At 36.2% G+C, this 17,256-nt stretch overlaps 2 protein-coding genes across 2 annotated transcripts; one reads left to right on the top strand and one right to left on the bottom strand.

Annotated features, from left to right (window-relative positions):
* Positions 1 to 2,128: 2,128 nt before the first annotated feature.
* LOC106395572 (GDSL esterase/lipase At2g19050) lies at positions 2,129 to 5,756 on the top strand. Its single transcript, XM_013835986.3, has 5 exons — positions 2,129 to 2,425; positions 3,584 to 3,708; positions 4,218 to 4,445; positions 4,650 to 4,896; positions 5,442 to 5,756. The coding sequence occupies exons 1-5, from the start codon at positions 2,182 to 2,184 to the stop codon at positions 5,648 to 5,650; spliced, it is 1,053 nt and encodes a 350-aa protein (XP_013691440.2). The 5' UTR covers positions 2,129 to 2,181; the 3' UTR covers positions 5,651 to 5,756.
* Positions 5,757 to 11,165: 5,409 nt separating this feature from the next.
* On the bottom strand, positions 11,166 to 13,733 carry LOC106395458 (spermidine hydroxycinnamoyl transferase-like). The gene is made up of 2 exons (XM_013835909.3): positions 12,713 to 13,733; positions 11,166 to 11,725 (listed from the first exon to the last, which is right to left on the bottom strand). Exons 1-2 carry the CDS (start codon positions 13,674 to 13,676, stop codon positions 11,334 to 11,336), a joined length of 1,356 nt encoding a protein of 451 aa, XP_013691363.1. The 5' UTR covers positions 13,677 to 13,733; the 3' UTR covers positions 11,166 to 11,333.
* Between the last annotated feature and the right edge of the window lie 3,523 nt (positions 13,734 to 17,256).

Raw genomic sequence — 17,256 nt, 5'->3', positions numbered from 1 at the left:
TATCTCTCTCTCTCTCTCATAATTGTCCTTGTTGAGAGAAAAAAAAGTTAAGCGATCTCCGAGCATAGTTCTCGGCCGACGATGGTGGGCTCCTTTAGCCACGTCGTCGGTCGGGTTTCTTCCTTTTTATTTCAGTTCTGTTTATCTTGTTTAGTTTCCGGTCCGTCATGCGGTATCGTTGGTTCTTCGGTACTGTATGTTTGGTTTTTCTGTTCCAGTATCGCACCGATCGTTTCGTGGATGACTGGCTTTGTTTCTGGGGCCGTGCCGTTTCTTCTTCGGTGGTGGTTGCCGGCTATCGAATCCTCGGAAGTGATCGAGCTGTATGACGTTTTTCGTTTTAGTGATTGGGTGGTCTGGGTTTGGATGAGATCTTGAGTTTATTTGATTGATGCTATCCAAAACTTAGGCGTATGTGTGGAAAGATGCTGAATCCGTAAAACTTCCAACACAGTCGTTGGATGTGGTTTTCGGTGGTTGTGGTCGTGTTCCCGGTTGATTCCGGAGTTAAAGTGATCTGTTTGTTCCGATAACGACTTTTAAGTCGGTGAAATCGATGGTGGCTCGCGTTTCCGGTGTGATTCCGGTGGTTTCCGGTGGCTTTTGGTTCAGTTGCAGCGACGATTCGCAGGTGGAAGAAGACGGTGATATTGTCTTTGCACGTGTCTCTTTTTTCTCCTGAGTTGAACACGTTGTTTTGCGTCATCTGTTTGTTAGTGGATATGGGCCTGTGTTTGGTTTTCTAGTGTTGTAGTTGGGTCTTGTTGGTAGGCCAGGATCCTTTTTCTTTTTGGGTTTTTGTTTGTAAAAAACCTTTGTTATTATATAAAATATCAGATTTCAGAGAAAAAAAAAAGCAGATTCAAACTCGGTTCAGTTCAGCGGTGGCACATGCATTTGTGTGTTTTTTTTACTAATGCATGTGTGCGGTTGTTTCCTTTTCCTTTTTTGGACAACCACGTGGTGTAGTTTTATATAATAATTTCTCATTGATTCTCTATAGTTGCCTAAATCTATTGAACTTTGTTGGAGGTTTACATTTTCACTTAGCCGATACATCATTTAAAATTTTCTCATAAATTAATTTGATAACCCATTTTTCTAAGTCATTCAATTTTTATAAAACTCATTTGACTTTGAAAACTGTTCCAGCAATCAACTCTCTATTACAACAAAAAATTAAGCAACAACTCCAACTTATAATTTTCATTCTTCAGCTGAGATGACTATCTTGTCTTCACGTCTTATTATCAAGGGTTTGTAGTTGTTTCTAACAGTCTTATATCTGTTATCGTTTTGTTTTGTTTTTTTTTGCATATAGGAAAAACAATTGTAACCAAATCCCTAGATTATGGTATCCATGAATGTGTGTGAACTTTAACCAAAGAAACAAACGACAGCAAGTTGTAGAAGTTATCATGACAATTAACTAACATTGTCAAACGGCCAAAGCGTCGAGAGTCGAGACTTTAAAAACTAATTTTTATTGTAAAATGTGATCTATTTCCGTTACAAAAAACTGTGTTCTATTTATACAATTAAATGTAATAAATTAATAGTTATATGAGATTTTACAATTTTGTAATATTTATATTGTATTTGAAGTGAATTTAAATTATAAATAAGCATAAAATTGAAATAAAATATGAGTTCAAGTCTCTAATTATTAATTACCCAGCTAAATTAAGCTTTTGTTTTCATATTTTTTTATTTTTATGGGGTCAAACTATAAAATTTGGTGGTGTCATAATATTTTTTTATGAAAGAAAAACTTATATTTTATAAATTAGGTGCGGTCGGCTGACCCCCTCCATCCTCTATACGTATCAGACTTGAATTGAAACAAAATTACTAAATACTCTTCAAAAACACCATGAGGGTTTTTTTTTTTTTGATAAAAGACTAATAATATGTTACCATATAACACCACCATGAGGGTTTTTCTTGACAAAATAACTTGTATTTTTCTCATTACAACTCACGTGCAAGTTGACTATTAAAGATACTTTTAAAAATAAATTAATTAACATCCGTAATTAACTGACTATCTCTTCTAATGAATAGACTAGAAATAGAATTTTATTTCTGTCTGTCTCTTCCTATGTATGGGTTATATATATAGACTTTTCTCTTTTCTTCAATGTTGCCACATTTCAGATTTCTAGTAATTGGTTTTCAGAAATGGCGGAGGGAACGTTCAAGGTATTGCTGTGGGGTTTAGCGGCAATGGTGTTTGCAATGGCCGAAGGGGCTCGTGGACAGCGCGTGCCTTGCTATTTCGTTTTCGGAGACTCAGTTTTCGACAACGGTAACAACAATGACTTGAACACCTCCGCTAAAGTTAACCATTCACCTTATGGTATGGATTTAGCTAGAGGTCCCACGGGCCGGTTCAGCAATGGCCGTAATATTCCCGACTTTATCGGTTAGTCCCTGGCTTGTTTTATTTCTTTGCCCAAATGTTTTCGATGAAATTACTAATAGATACTATTAACTATAAAAGACAAACGTATCATAACGTATTCTTTGCCTAACTGGAAGTTTAGAATGTAGGCATTTCTCTTTTAGCTGATATTTTCAATGGAACATAAAAAGAAATGCAAACATTAGAACTAGACAGTGTTATGCAGAACAGTCATAGATGCAAATTAAGAGACTATGTAAGTAGATAAATAAAGTTTTGCTTATCACACACCCACATAGGTGGTTTAAAGTTTCTCAAAATATATAAATAAATAAAAGAGAAGTAAAAGGATGAGAAAGGTAAGAAAATCTCTCCGTTGAGAGACTATATCACACAAAACGATCTCTTCGTGAGAGACTATATATAACACTTCTGGAAAAAAAAACATTTGCTTAGTTTTTAGACATTCATTGTTTAAAAATCTAAAAACATCAATTTTTGTTTTGTTTTGAAACTCTGCTGAGTCTCTGGCGATAAATATCATTGATTAATAGCAACTCCAATATTGGAGATACTTACTTGAGGATCTGAATAAATATCATTACTTTTGAATATGTTTAGTTTTAATTTTAGACAAAAATAATGATTTAAAAAGATGACAAGTGTCCCTATAGTTTCTTAAGATCATCTCCACCCACTGTTATATTTATCTTTATAATAATATTTAGGGATAAAATTATTCTAAATCATCTTTATTTCTTAAAAATAAAAAAAATTACTCATTTTTCTATTTTTTTTTGACGTCTACTCTTTCATCTTTATTATAAAGTTTTTTTTTTATTTTAGAGAAAAAATAGCAAAATACATTAAAGATAGTTTAAAATATTCTTGTGACCTCTCAAATGACAGAGGGGGTCTCAAAATGTCTTACCTCTCATACTTTTACTTTTTGAGTTTATATTGTTTTATTGTTTACATATCTTATCTAATTACTGACGATGAGCATGGCCTAATGATGCCCTAATGTATTTAAGAATCAATTTCCCAAAAGGAAAAAACAAATTTTGTGAATGGTTTCTTGTGAATCTGTTACTTTTTTTAAAGGTTATTGTGTTTATCATTCATAAGTATTGTATATGGTTTCTTGTCTAATATGAGTTTGAATTATGTTGTGTTTAGCTGAACTAATGAGATTCAGTGATTACATTCCACCTTTCACCGGAGCATCGCCGGAACAAGCTCACACCGGTTTAAATTACGCTTCTGGCGGCGCGGGAATTCTCGAAGATACTAGCTACCATCTGGTAAGAACATAATTTAGAAGCAAAAGAGATCAAAATAAAGATATCTTTATTTTTCCTCGGGTATTTCATTTTTACCAATACTACTATATCTACATATATGGTTAAGTAACTTTCCTAAACGTACTACTAAATTTAGTAATACTGATTCAAAAGACGCGCAGTGATCATATGTTCTCATTTGGTGGCTCTAATGTCTGGCTGATACGAAACTAATTAGTAAATTGAGATTTTGTATCTGAAAGTTTGAGGTTTCAAACCTAACTTAGAAAAAGACAATTTAAAATGTTGTGATTCCCTGTCCAATGAATATACACAAATAATTTTGTAAATGTTTTAGGTGACTCTAAATAATTTTTTTTTTTAAAGCAAATAATCATTTGGTTTTGTTGATTTGCTTTCTCTTTTCTCTTTTTTCTGGCAGGGATCCTAAATATGACTCGCTTATTTGTATTTTTTGTGTTTAAACACTTAAATTAATTACTTACGCATTATGATATTTCTTACGATAGGGTGATAGAATCAGTTTTAAAACGCAAATCAAGAACCACCGGACGGCGATTATGACTGCAAACGTGCCCCCGGAGAAGCTGAAGCAATGTCTATACACTATTAATATAGGAAGCAATGATTATCTTAACAACTACTTCATGCAAGGTGATAAGTACAATACACAACGCAAGTACACTTACGATCAATTTGCTGATTCCCTCATTCGACATTATCGCTCTTTACTGAAGGTAATATTACCCAAGGTTTTGAAAAGAAAATTAATAAAGGAATTATAAACCTTCATATTTCATTGAAATAACTTTTGACATTATAAATAGTTGATTAATTTCCATATAAAACATGATGCAGAGTATTGGATATATCTCTACAAATTTTACTCCTAGTTAATTATCTATAAACCGATTAATTAGAGACATTTGTTTTTGTATAAGTTGTTGTATGTCCAAGGAGCAAGGAAGGTTGCTTTGTTTGGGGTCAGTAGGATAGGGTGCACCCCGCGGATGATCGCCTCCCATGCTGGTGGTATGGGCTGTGCCGCTGAAGTGAACAAAGCAGTTGAACCTTTCAACATGAACCTTAAAGCTCTGGTCAGAGAGTTCAACACTAACTTCGCCGATGCTAAGTTCACTTTTGTCGATATGTACACCGGGCAAACTCCTTTTGCGTATGCTGCCTTAGGTAAGTAATACTAAATATATTGAACTGAAAGTTTTGACCCAAGATGAAATCATTTTACCGGATTAAAAACATATAGTATAATACTAATTAAAATACACTGTTTTCATTAAGGTGTTCTAAGGAATACCAGAGTTAAGTTTCCCAAAATACACAAGGAAATTTTTTGGAAAGGTTTATGATCAACTCCTTCCTAATGGCTTTACTAATCCAGTTGTATGATCAGCTATTAAGCTTTTTGAAGATGATTCCTAGATAAATAAAAAACTTCATTAACTTTTCATAATCGTGTTCCTGGAATACTTGATATCTTAAAATCAAATATTTTCCTTCGTTTTCATTTTCTTCTGAAATATAAATTTAAATCTTCATTTTGTCACAACTCTAAGAGATTTGATCAGTTAGATCATTTATTTTCCATAGTAGTACAATTGCAGTAAAATCACGATAAAACTTATAATATTGGATTGTGATCCTATAATTTGATCATGCGTATACTTTTAACAAAAAAAGTAAAAATAATTATGCGTATTTTTACATTCTTGTAGGGTTTGCTGTAACACAAAAGAGTTGTTGTACGGTAGAATCAGGGGAAGAACTATGTGCGGCGGATAAACCGGTTTGTGCGTTTCGAGACCGGTACGTGTACTGGGACAATGTCCACAGCACTGAGAGGGCCAACATGTTTGTGGCAAAGGCTGCTTTTGCCGGAATCGTTGCTTTTCCTTACAGCATTGCCTTGCTTGGAATAGTATAGGGATAATAATATACTCGAAACCATTCATTTTCTTTTGTTGGATATTTATATATATGATCTTTGTTTTTAATTTAATTGTTTTATTGAACAAGGAAACTTTGTTTCATTTCAACAGGTGATTTTTTTGTGCACCAAATTCTTATATTAAAAATTGACTGTCCAATAGGCTTATAAGGTTACAAGTATAGGTAACCTCGACGACTAAACGATAAAAATAAACTACAACAACAATAACGGATAGAGGTGTTAAAGGGCCGAAGATACCCATAGAAATGCTTTACTTAAAACTGATGTTCCCAGTACTGATATTGGGATAATGAGCGGGTCTGAAGACCGTTGGTATCTCATTTGCTTCAGTGATTAGATTCTCTCCGGTGATCAAATGTTAGTTTATCAACAAAAAATATATGTCCGTCACTCAAATGTTGGAAAATGATCCGCAGTTTAGTAAAGAAAAATCAAATGATCTTATTCCTCAGGTTGTAGAATGATAAGGCCCTTCAAACTAATTTAGCAAAATGAAACTAGCTATAATGTGCCAACGGTATTATTATAAGGCAATATAGAAGTCCTCAAAGGACTATTATGTAAATACAGTAGAATACAGAAATACCCTACCTTGTATATTGTATAAATACTCTTCTACGGTGTTAATAAAGATTCATTCAGTCCTATAACTTACATGGTATCAGAGCAGTGATAACCTAACAGCCGCCATCTTAAATTTTTCAAAATTTTCTCATCTTCTTCCTTGCAACTCACGATGTCGAACATGTCTGAGAATCAAGCATTCAGAAACGAGACCATAACCGTCTCCCCCAACCCTACTCTGCTCAACGTCAACATGACAAATGTGACAAAGCTCACCGCCTCCAATTTCCTGATGTGGAATCGCCAAGTTCACGCCTTGCTTGATGGATATGATCTCGCCGGACATGTTGATGGCTCTACGGTCATCCCTCCAGCCACTATCACGACGGAAACAGGGGAAGCCCCCAACCCTGCCTTCGCGCTGTGGAAACGTCAAGACAAGCTTATCTACAGCGGCCTCCTCGGCGCGATAACCACTACCATTCAACCAATCCTCTCTACCACCAACACGGCTGTGGAGATCTGGACAACTCTCAGCTCCACCTATGCTAAACCAAGCAGAGGACACATCAAACAGCTGAAACAACAGATCGACAACTGGACTAAAGGAAACAAGTCGATCAACGAGTACTATCAAGGACTTACAACTCGTTTTGATGAACTGGCTCTCCTAGGTAAGCCGATGGATCATGAAGATCAGGTTGAGCGGGTACTGACTGGCCTTCCAGATGAGTACAAGACACTGATTGATCAGATTGAGAGTCGTGATACCGCGCCTTCGCTTGCTGAGTTACATGAGAAACTCATTAATCAAGAAGCTAAACTGCAGGCTGCCATTCCACCTGTCTCGACTGCGCCTGTCTCAGCCAACTACACGAACTACAGAGGTTCGCACAACAACAAATCAAACAACAACCGTCGTGGAGGCTATCGTGGCAATCAGACATGGCAGCAGCAGCAACAGTTTGGTCCGAACAGCAACCAGTCATCGCAAACGACTGCACCACGGGGTTACCAAGGCCGGTGCCAAATTTGCAGTACCTATGGCCATAGTGCACGTACCTGCCCTCAACGCCAAGCATCAGGAGGACAGTCGATGGTCCAACATCAGTTCTCCCCCGCGCAAAACCCGTGGCAGCCACGTGCCAACTACATCTCCAGCTCGCCGTACAATACAACTCCATGGCTACTGGATAGTGGAGCTACACATCATCTCACTTCCGACCTTAACAACCTCGCACTGCACCAACCATACAACGGAGGAGAAGAAGTGGCCATTGCAGACGGCTCAACCATGCCGATAACACACACTGGTTCTTTATCTATTCCTACTTCATCTAAACCACTCAAATTAGATGATATCCTTTGTGTTCCGAATGTCAATAAGAATCTGATATCTGTGTATCGGCTCTGCAATGCTAATGGTGTCTCTGTTGAATTCTTTCCTGCACATTTTCAGGTGAAGGATCTCAGCTCGGGGGCGCAGTTACTCCAAGGTCGCACGAAGGCTGAGCTGTACGAGTGGCCCAAGCCGAACCCTAACCCATCTGCCTACGCAACCTACCCCGATACCAAAACCACACTAGACCGATGGCATAACCGGCTTGGACACCCTTCTTTATCTACTCTTAAGTTTGTTGTTTCAAAGTTTTCTTTACCTTGCCTAAACACTACTTCTTCTTGTGGTTTTCTTTGCAATGAATGCCTCCTCAATAAAACTCATAAATTACCCTTTCAACAAAGTTCCATACACTCGACTACACCTCTTCAATATATCTTCACTGATGTCTGGCAGTCTCCAGTCACATCTCACCAAAACCACAAATACTATGTTGTCTTTGTTGACCATTTCACCCGCTATAGCTGGCTGTTTCCGCTTACAGCTAAATCCCAAGTCAAAACCATCTTTATCCAGTTCAAACCACTGGTTGAAACCAGATTCAAAACCAAAATACAACACCTATACTCGGACAATGGCGGCGAGTTCCTAGCCCTACGCCCTTACCTAGCCGAACATGGCATCTCCCACCTTACATCCCCACCACATACACCTGAGCATAATGGCTTATCAGAAAGAAAGCATCGACACATAGTCGAAACTGGTCTGGCACTTCTCTCCACAGCCAAAATGCCCCTCACATACTGGCCACAAGCCTTTGCCACAGCTACATTCCTAATCAACCGCCTCACCACCCCTGTTCTCAACAATACCTCACCATTCCAAAAACTTTTTCAAACCACACCCAACTATGGCAAGCTGAGAACGTTTGGGAGCCTATGTTATCCGTGGCTCAGGCCTTACGCACCCAACAAACTCGAACACAGGTCCACACCTTGTGTCTTTGTAGGTTACTCATTATCTCAGAGTGCTTACTACTGCCTTGACCCCACAACAGACCGAGTGTATACATCCCGCCATGTGAGATTCAATGAAACTTTGTTTCCTTACCAACAGCTGAGACAACAACCCACAAGCCCACACCCAGAAACCAACGACCCGAACCTTCCCTATCAACCACACACAACCATCCCATCCTCGACACCACTCGTACAATCGCCAACGGCGACTCCGGAGAGCTCACCACCGAGCTCTGAAACTTTGCCGCAGGCAACACCATCACCGTCTCCAACGTCTTCACATCACTCGACGACCAACGTGTCAGAACCAGAGGTCCCAACTACAGTGCCTCCCACTGGTGATGCGACACAAGCGGTCACACCCAATGCTGAACCAACGACAACTACAGTGCCTGCTCCACCTCAACGGCACTCCATGACAACGAGATCAAGGAACAATATCGTCAAACCAGTTAGTAAGTATAATCTTACTGTCAATCTCCAAACAGACCCGCGCTGGATCCCCACAACCTGGCAACAAGCTATGAAACACCCCAAATGGCGAGCAGCCATGCTTGCGGAGTTCAACTCACAGGTTAAGAATCATACATGGGATCTGGCATCTGCGTGTAAGGGAATGAATATTGTGGGCTGTCACTGGATTTTCACAATCAAATATCATCCCAACGGAGAGATTGACCGCTACAAAGCTCGACTGGTCGCCAAGGGCTATCATCAACAACCTGGTATTGACTATACTGATACGTTCAGTCCGGTAATCAAACCTACGACGATAAGGATTGTTCTTGGACTCGCAGTCAACAACTCCTGGCCTGTGAGACAGATTGATGTCAACACGGCTTTTCTCCAAGGTCACCTACAAGAAGAAGTTTATATCTGTCAACCCCCGGGCTTTGTCGATGCTGATAATCCCACCAAGGTTTGTCGCTTAAGGAAGGCACTGTATGGCTTAAAACAAGCGCCTAGAGCCTGGTACTCTGAACTTCACAAGTTTCTCATCTCGACAGGATTCATCAATTCACTATCTGACACCTCGCTGTTCATCATGAAGCACGGAAAGGACTTTGTCTACCTGCTGGTGTATGTTGATGACATTCTTGTCACGGGAACCTCTACGTCCCTGGTGCAACGAGTCATTGATCTTCTTGCTCAGAAATTTTCCATTAAAGATATGGGAAACTTAAGTTACTTCTTGGGGATAGAAGCCATTCGAACCCGAGATGGAATGCATCTGATGCAGCGGAAGTATGTCACAGACTTACTTACCAAGACTAATATGCTGCATTCGAAACCTGTCTCCACTCCCATGGCATCTTCACCGAAGTTAACACTTCAGTCCGGTACTCATCTCGCAGATCCTCGAGAGTATAGACAGGTTGTTGGGAGCCTACAGTACCTTTCACTCACCAGGCCTGATATATCGTATGCAGTCAACCGACTCTCTCAATTCATGCATAAGCCGACCTCTGACCACTGGCTTGCTGTCAAACGCCTCTTGCGGTACTTATCAGGAACATTGAGCCACGGCATCTTTCTGCGGAGGCAACCGAACTCAACCATACATGCGTTTTCAGACGCAGATTGGGCCGGAGACTCAGACGACTATGTATCCACAAACGGTTTCATTGTCTATCTAGGCAGTCATCCGGTTTCTTGGTCGTCACGCAAGCAGAAGAGTGTAGCAAGATCTTCGACGGAAGCGGAATACAGGGCCGTCGCCAATACCTCCGCGGAACTACGCTGGATATGCTCACTCCTAACAGAACTCGGCATCAACATCACTGCAACTCCGACTGTCTACTGTGACAACGTTGGAGCAACGTATCTCTGTCAAAATCCTGTCTTCCACTCGCGAATGAAGCATATCGCCATCGACTATCACTTTGTGCGAGGACAGATACAGAATGGAGTTCTTCGAGTCACTCATGTGTCCACACGAGATCAGCTAGCCGATGGCCTCACCAAACCTCTCCCAAGAATACCGTTTGAAACACTTTGTCGCAAGATTGGTGTCACAAGAGTTCCACCATCTTGAGGGGGCGTATAAGGCAATATAGAAGTCCTCAAAGGACTATTATGTAAATACAGTAGAATACAGAAATACCCTACCTTGTATATTGTATAAATACTCTTCTACGGTGTTAATAAAGATTCATTCAGTCCTATAACTTACAATTATAAATTGTAATCATTTTTCTGCTATTCTGTTCAAACTATATCCACGAGTTGAGGCCTATATATGCTCAATAAATAATACTATTAGCAAGGCTTGAAAAGCTATCATGTTCACAAATTATAATTGGTCTAATTGAATTTTAGCAATATATTTTTTGTCTCAATTTTAGCTATCGCACAAACATACGTTCCATAATTAAATCTTCTGATGGATTGCTACAATGATAGTCTTAAACAGCTATATATGGATTTGACAAATAACCCGTTCTTAGTCAAATGCATTAAGATCATTCCAACTGTTTTTTTTTTTTTTTTAAGAAAGGTTTTCTAACATTCCAACTGTTGATATAGACAAACTCATCTCTAAATTCAATATATACCACATACTTAGTAAGCAAAAATATAAAGTTTAACTATATATGTGTAAATGTGTTATTACAAATGAAGAATCACACCAACAGTAGTAGAATCCCTACTTGAATCCTTATTCAAATGGAAATGAAATGCATATATATATATATATATATATATATGAGTACTTGTGTGTATATATAGAACCCTAGATATCTTCATATAAGTGTTTCTTGAAGGCCTCCATGTGAGCTACCTGTAGACACGTGGCGAGAATCAGCGAGCCGTCATCATTTTTATCAGGTAGTAGCAGAGAGCCCCCGTCGCCGTCATGCGTGCATGGTCCCATGTGGACCTCCTTTCCCCACCCGAAATCAAGGCCGTACATTGGTAGAGTTAACCAGCTCACAAGTCCAAGATTAGGGTTTCCGTAGAATGGACCGTCCGTGCTGCCCAACGCATGTATATCTTGAAACGTCTTCAGATCCTCATGGTTTTTTAGATACTCTATTCCAGTCATTACGTATTCGTTTGTCACACTCTTTATGGCTTCACTAATTTTTTCGGCCGCGAAACCCAACCCATTCGATATGAGTTCACCTATATGCATAAGAAAATTATCGAAATATAGAAATCACATTGTATGATATCCCTAAATGCCTATTAGTGTGAAATTAGTTAGCTACATTAAACTCCCAGAATCGGGGGAAAATAAGACTGGTCTGACTAAACGTGCATGATAAGCTACCAAGAGTTCTTTCATCTATATTTGAATTCCTATTGTAAATGTTCAAGAAGTATATTCTTTCTAATGCTAGCTTACATGTCCGATTGAAAATATTTTTAACTGACTGCGATTAGATTGATTGAGATGGTGATGTATTATTGTTTAGGCCAACTCCAATAATACTAAAAAACCAAATTTGTGTAATTTTTTTTTATTGTAAACTAAAAGGATTAAACCCGGGTCTATTAAAGACACAGACTTAATCCTCGGGTGGAGGTACAGCCCACAGATAGACCCTCTCCTGGATATTCAAATGATCTGAAAGCAATAGCTCATATTTGTGTAGCCAGAGGGGTTTCGCTATATTGGGTTTATTTTCCTCAAGCGAATTAGTGTAATTTTACTCTCAAGAAATTATATAGATAAAGTCGTATCACTAAATTTGATATTTTGTGAATAGTATCACACCAAACTTGGTGAACAATATTCATTGCACCAAACAATTAAATAATATATTTTATTTTTATTTAATAAGAAATTAAATTAATGTTATTAATTAGTTTAAAATATTAAAAGTAATATATTTGTATTTTCATATATTCTCTCAACACTGAATATTAAAATATTAAATTATATTTTTATTTAATAATATTGGTAAATTACTACATTAAATAGTTAAATTTTGTAACAAAAATAACTATAATATATTGTTTTGTATTTTCCTTTTCAATAATATGATATAAATATCAAAGTATTTAAATAATTAAAATTTATTTCTAGAACAAATCTCAGCAAAAACAAAAACAAAATAGCAGCAGAAAAATTAGATTAAACAACTTTTAAAATTTGACAAAACGTACCTGAGGTGCTTCTTGCGACCGCATTAATAGTGGCATTGCCAAAGTAGCCGCGTGGTAAAGGTGGCTGCACCCGACTACGAGTATCTACACAGATTCCCAGAGACGTGGGTTGTTCTGGGGAGTGCCCACGTGCTTTAGACGCGCACCTCCACACATGTCCCGCGACCGTCTCGTACCTTGTAAACCCTCTAGCTGGGTCAGCGTATTCACTTGTATTCACTCTGCTTCTAAGCTTCTCAATCAGAGTTTTGCTAAGTTTTAGTATCTCTACAGTTGTTTTCTTCTTTCTTTCTTCTACATTGTCCGTTTCTCCGATCAGCAACGGTGGCTGTTCAAACCCTTTGCGTTCGCACTGAGGTGGGGAGGCAAACGGCGGAAGCGGTTTACCAGTCCAGAGGATTTTGCGGTCGAGAAATGGAGTGGTTTCAAGAGGTTCCCCGCGAGCGATTCTTCCCCATTCAGACAAGAAGTGAAACGCGCTCTGTCCGTCGACCACCGCGTGTGAAATGCTGACGCCGAGGCTTATTCCGCCGCATTTAAATCTGGTGACCTGAGCTAAGAAGAGAGGGATCGTTTCAATAGGGTGTTTGTAGTTTACTTGCGGAACAAGTTTCTCAAATTCTGGCGTTGGAGAGAAATCGTTGAAATCTGAAAGTTTTGCCTCGGACTCGGCTTCCATGAATGACACTCCCTCCGCGTTACAATCAAGCTCTAACCGCCCCCGAGGGAGCCACTTAAGACGGCCGGCCATAGGGTAGAAGTGAAAAAGCGCACGGCTCAACGAGTTTCTTAGGGTTTCGACTACATTGCCCTGGAACAATTCAGATGGCTTGTTATAGAAGTAAACGGTAGGAACGTGAGTTATTGTACCAACTAGATCCCATTCGGCTAATGGAAAACAACCGGCCCATGTAGGTTCAGAGGGTACGATGGTATAAATATTTCTTAGGATGATAGGAGCCATATCATAAACCAGTTTTCTTTTTGAGTTTCGTCGACGTAAAGTAGTATTTATATAATATATTGAATCGTATGAGTTTATCATTATTTTATAGCACTTTTTAAAAATGTATTTCTCGTGATTTAGTTTGTTTCCTTGTAGACGGCTTATCTTGTGGAAGTGATAATAAGGTTTACTTGTTGGTATGTGTGCTCATGCTTATTGTCCTTTTCTTAATTTAACTCACTCAATCGATTAATATTCCAATATATTTTTAAAAGACCTGTCTACATAAACCGAATATATTACATTTACAATGAAGAATCTAATATTTCTTAGTTATTCATATGGCTGATGTAACATACGATTACGCATTTACAATCTTATTGGAAAGAATGGCTGATGTAACAAACATGTCTGACCATGAGTCGAACCAGAATGACCTGGTCACCACATAGAAGTGAAGATGGGAATCGTATATCATTCTGGTTCGACTCATAGTCACATTTGGGGCGCGTCTCCTTAATAGGACCTAAAAATTGTATCCACATGGGAATAAGGACAAAGCATCGGCTCACTGATCTGTTTAATACAATAGAGAGAATGCGTTGAGGCACAATGAGCAAAGAGAACTGTGGGTAATGTAAACTTAAATCGAAGTCAAATTAAACTTCAGGTGGATCTATTGGTATATGATAGTTTCGAAGGGGAAATAAGTCGTTTTCTCAAAAGGTTTTGCTTTCTGAAACCAAACCAGCGTTTTAGTTTAATTGATCTACTCTTCGTCATAACCTAATATCAAAACAGCGTCAATGAAGGACGAATTTGGATCCACTGAGAACATGAGAGCATATGCAATGGTGGACTCTTTCTTAGAGTCCTTACCATTATTTTAGTTTTTTTTTTGTTTGAATAGTTAATGATTCTAGTAAAAATGGTGTGTTCAATAGTGATCTCTGATTAGGAATCCTTACATAGATATATATATTTCCCTCTATCCAATGAGACGCGGCCACGTCACTAAGGACTTAATCCTTAAACTCCTTGTCTAAAGGATTGCTCCTTACCGAATTGGACTTTGATAATATTACTAGGGTCGGCCCGCCCTACGGGCGGGATGAGAATTAAAAAAAATAATTAAAATAGTTAGACTATATATTTTATATAAATTGTTATTATATAAGAAATAGGGTCAGTCATGTGTTCTATGTAATTATATAATTGTATACTTTCGTTGTATTTTGTTCGTTTTTGCAAAAGCAGTGTATTTTTTTGACATTATGGTCTTAAATGGTTTTAGGGTTTGTAGGGATTATGTTTGAGGTGTCTGTGGACTTTCTTATTGTATTTTTTTTTATAGTTAGTAGTCCATAATTTGTTGGTGAATTGTGTGTTTCTCTAATTTGGACTCTTATGTGTGTGGGCGTGTATATTATGTCACTCAGCTCAACACCTACAAACTTATTTGAAGTATCTTAGGTTCCAAGTAAAGTGTGCATTACGGTTTTTGAGAAGATTGTTCATTGCTGTTTTAAAGGAGATAAAGTTATAACTATTAATTTGAAGCATAAGGACAACACATGTAAGCGATGAGAATTTATTCATTGAAATGAGAATGTAACATTTGGTGTGAAAGTATAAAAATAGAAAACCAATTTTGAAAACTATGCTAAACGGAATGTAGTACTTATAGTTCTTATGGGTCCGAAATTAAGAAAACAATGAAGAACATTTATGATTAATTTATGGTTAGTTTAATAAAAAACTTATTATATATTTATATGGACCAACATATTTTTCTAAGGATTCTAAGAATGATTGTGGTGATGACATGTGGCTACAAAAATATGTTGTAATGCTTCTCTTTTAATATATAGGGGATAACTGTTCTTTTGAATATTGTTTTTTTTTTAATTGTATTTTTTGATTAAATTATTGTATTATAATTTTTATGTAAATATTTTTTGTGATGTTTGAATTTGTGATATTCGTATACTTAACCTAGATGATATTGATGTTTAACAATTTATTGTTTTCTGGAAATAGAAAATAATGATATATCAAAACGTATCTTATGTAAATTACATCCATTATTTGAAAATAACAATTTATTGTTTTTATTTTTTTAAAATCAGAAATTATATTTATTTTTAAAATTATTCATATATAATATAATAGTTTAAGTTTGGAACATTAATATATATATAAATTATGTATATTTTAAAAAAAAATAATTTAAGATATTATATATTGAGTAACTGAATAAAAACTGAATTTCTTATCTTGAAAATCAAATATTTATATTTTGTCTTCATGTTATACACACCAATCCATCATTGATATTTATAACTCAGTATGTTTTTAAAAAAAAAAACTTAGTTTTAAGAAATAAATGAATTTAGTAAATTAAATTCATCACCTATAATGTTCTGTAAACTATATTTGAAAACTCTCTAAAATTATATTTTAAGCATAACATTACTATTATTTAATTTAAGTTATTTTAAGCATAATATATGCTAAACCAATTTAAATTATATTTACAATAGGACCATCCTAAACCGGTTAATAAACCAAAAACAATACTAAACCAACATGAACCAATACCTGATTCGGTGAGGAAGGAAGTGTTTCGGGATAAACGCTTGAATGGTTATTAACTGTAATAGTTTGATCATGAAAGAGTTACTATGAATATTAACAATAAAATTATGGATTAGACTAATTAAATTTGTAAGAATAACTTTGAGTCTATGAAAAGCAATTCAATTCCCATAAATAAGTTTGGCTTTTGGAAGTTGCGGGTTTCCCAACAATGAATCCACCTAACAAAAAGTTCGTTGTTATAAAAAATCTCATTCAAGGTCATTAAAGGTTTTTGGGACGGCAAAAGTTGATGGTGGAACCATTTTTTTGCTCGAGTGCTTTGAAGTTTTCCTTGATAGGGTGAGGTTGATGGAATAATGAGTTTTATAAAGATTTTCTTGATGTAAAACTATAAATTTTTGTTTTTTTTTGTTTAATGTGGTATTTCAATTTTTATATAATTTACTACCATTTTAAGAGATATGTACATTTTAAGATAGATGTTTAAATCTTAATGTATTTTTTCCATTTTTTAAAATGTTTATTTCCATTTCTTATATTTTTATTTACGTAATATCTATATTTTATATTTAAAAATATATATTTAAATCTTAATGTACTTTTTCCATTTTTTTTAAATTGTGTATTTACTTATATTATATATTTTACATTTTAAGATAGATGTTTAGTGCTTAATGAACTTTTTCCTTTTTTTTTAAAAAAAATTCTTATATTTTTATTTACGTAATATCTATATTTTATATTTAAAAATATATATTTAAATCTTAATGTACTTTTTCCATTTTTTTTAAATTGTGTATTTACTTATATTATATATTTTACATTTTAAGATAGATGTTTAATGCTTAATGAACTTTTTCCATTTTTTAAAAAATTGTGTATTTACTTATTATTATATATAATTCATATATTATATATTTACATTATTTACTTATAATTTATTTTCCTGTATATGTATTTCCATTTCTTGTACTTTTTATTTACATAATATATTTAT

This window comes from Brassica napus, chromosome A6 (genome assembly GCF_020379485.1).
Source record: "Brassica napus cultivar Da-Ae chromosome A6, Da-Ae, whole genome shotgun sequence".
Classification (NCBI taxonomy): domain Eukaryota; kingdom Viridiplantae; phylum Streptophyta; class Magnoliopsida; order Brassicales; family Brassicaceae; genus Brassica; species Brassica napus.
Note: the sequence above shows the minus strand (reverse complement) of the source record. Positions and strands in the feature narration are given on the sequence as shown.

What these genes read in the sequence shown, in the direction of transcription:
- LOC106395572 (XM_013835986.3), top strand. Translation starts at nt 2,182, where the DNA reads ATGGCGGAGGGAACGTTCAAGGTATTGCTGTGGGGTTTAGCGGCAATG. An exon ending in TAATATTCCCGACTTTATCG is followed by an intron (nt 2,426 to 3,583) that starts GTTAGTCCCTGG and finishes TGTTGTGTTTAG; the next exon opens with CTGAACTAATGAGATTCAGT. An exon ending in ATTATCGCTCTTTACTGAAG is followed by an intron (nt 4,446 to 4,649) that starts GTAATATTACCC and finishes TTTTTGTATAAG; the next exon opens with TTGTTGTATGTCCAAGGAGC.
- LOC106395458 (XM_013835909.3), bottom strand. Translation starts at nt 13,676, where the DNA reads ATGGCTCCTATCATCCTAAGAAATATTTATACCATCGTACCCTCTGAA. An exon ending in GGTCGCAAGAAGCACCTCAG is followed by an intron (nt 11,726 to 12,712) that starts GTACGTTTTGTC and finishes TTATGCATATAG; the next exon opens with GTGAACTCATATCGAATGGG.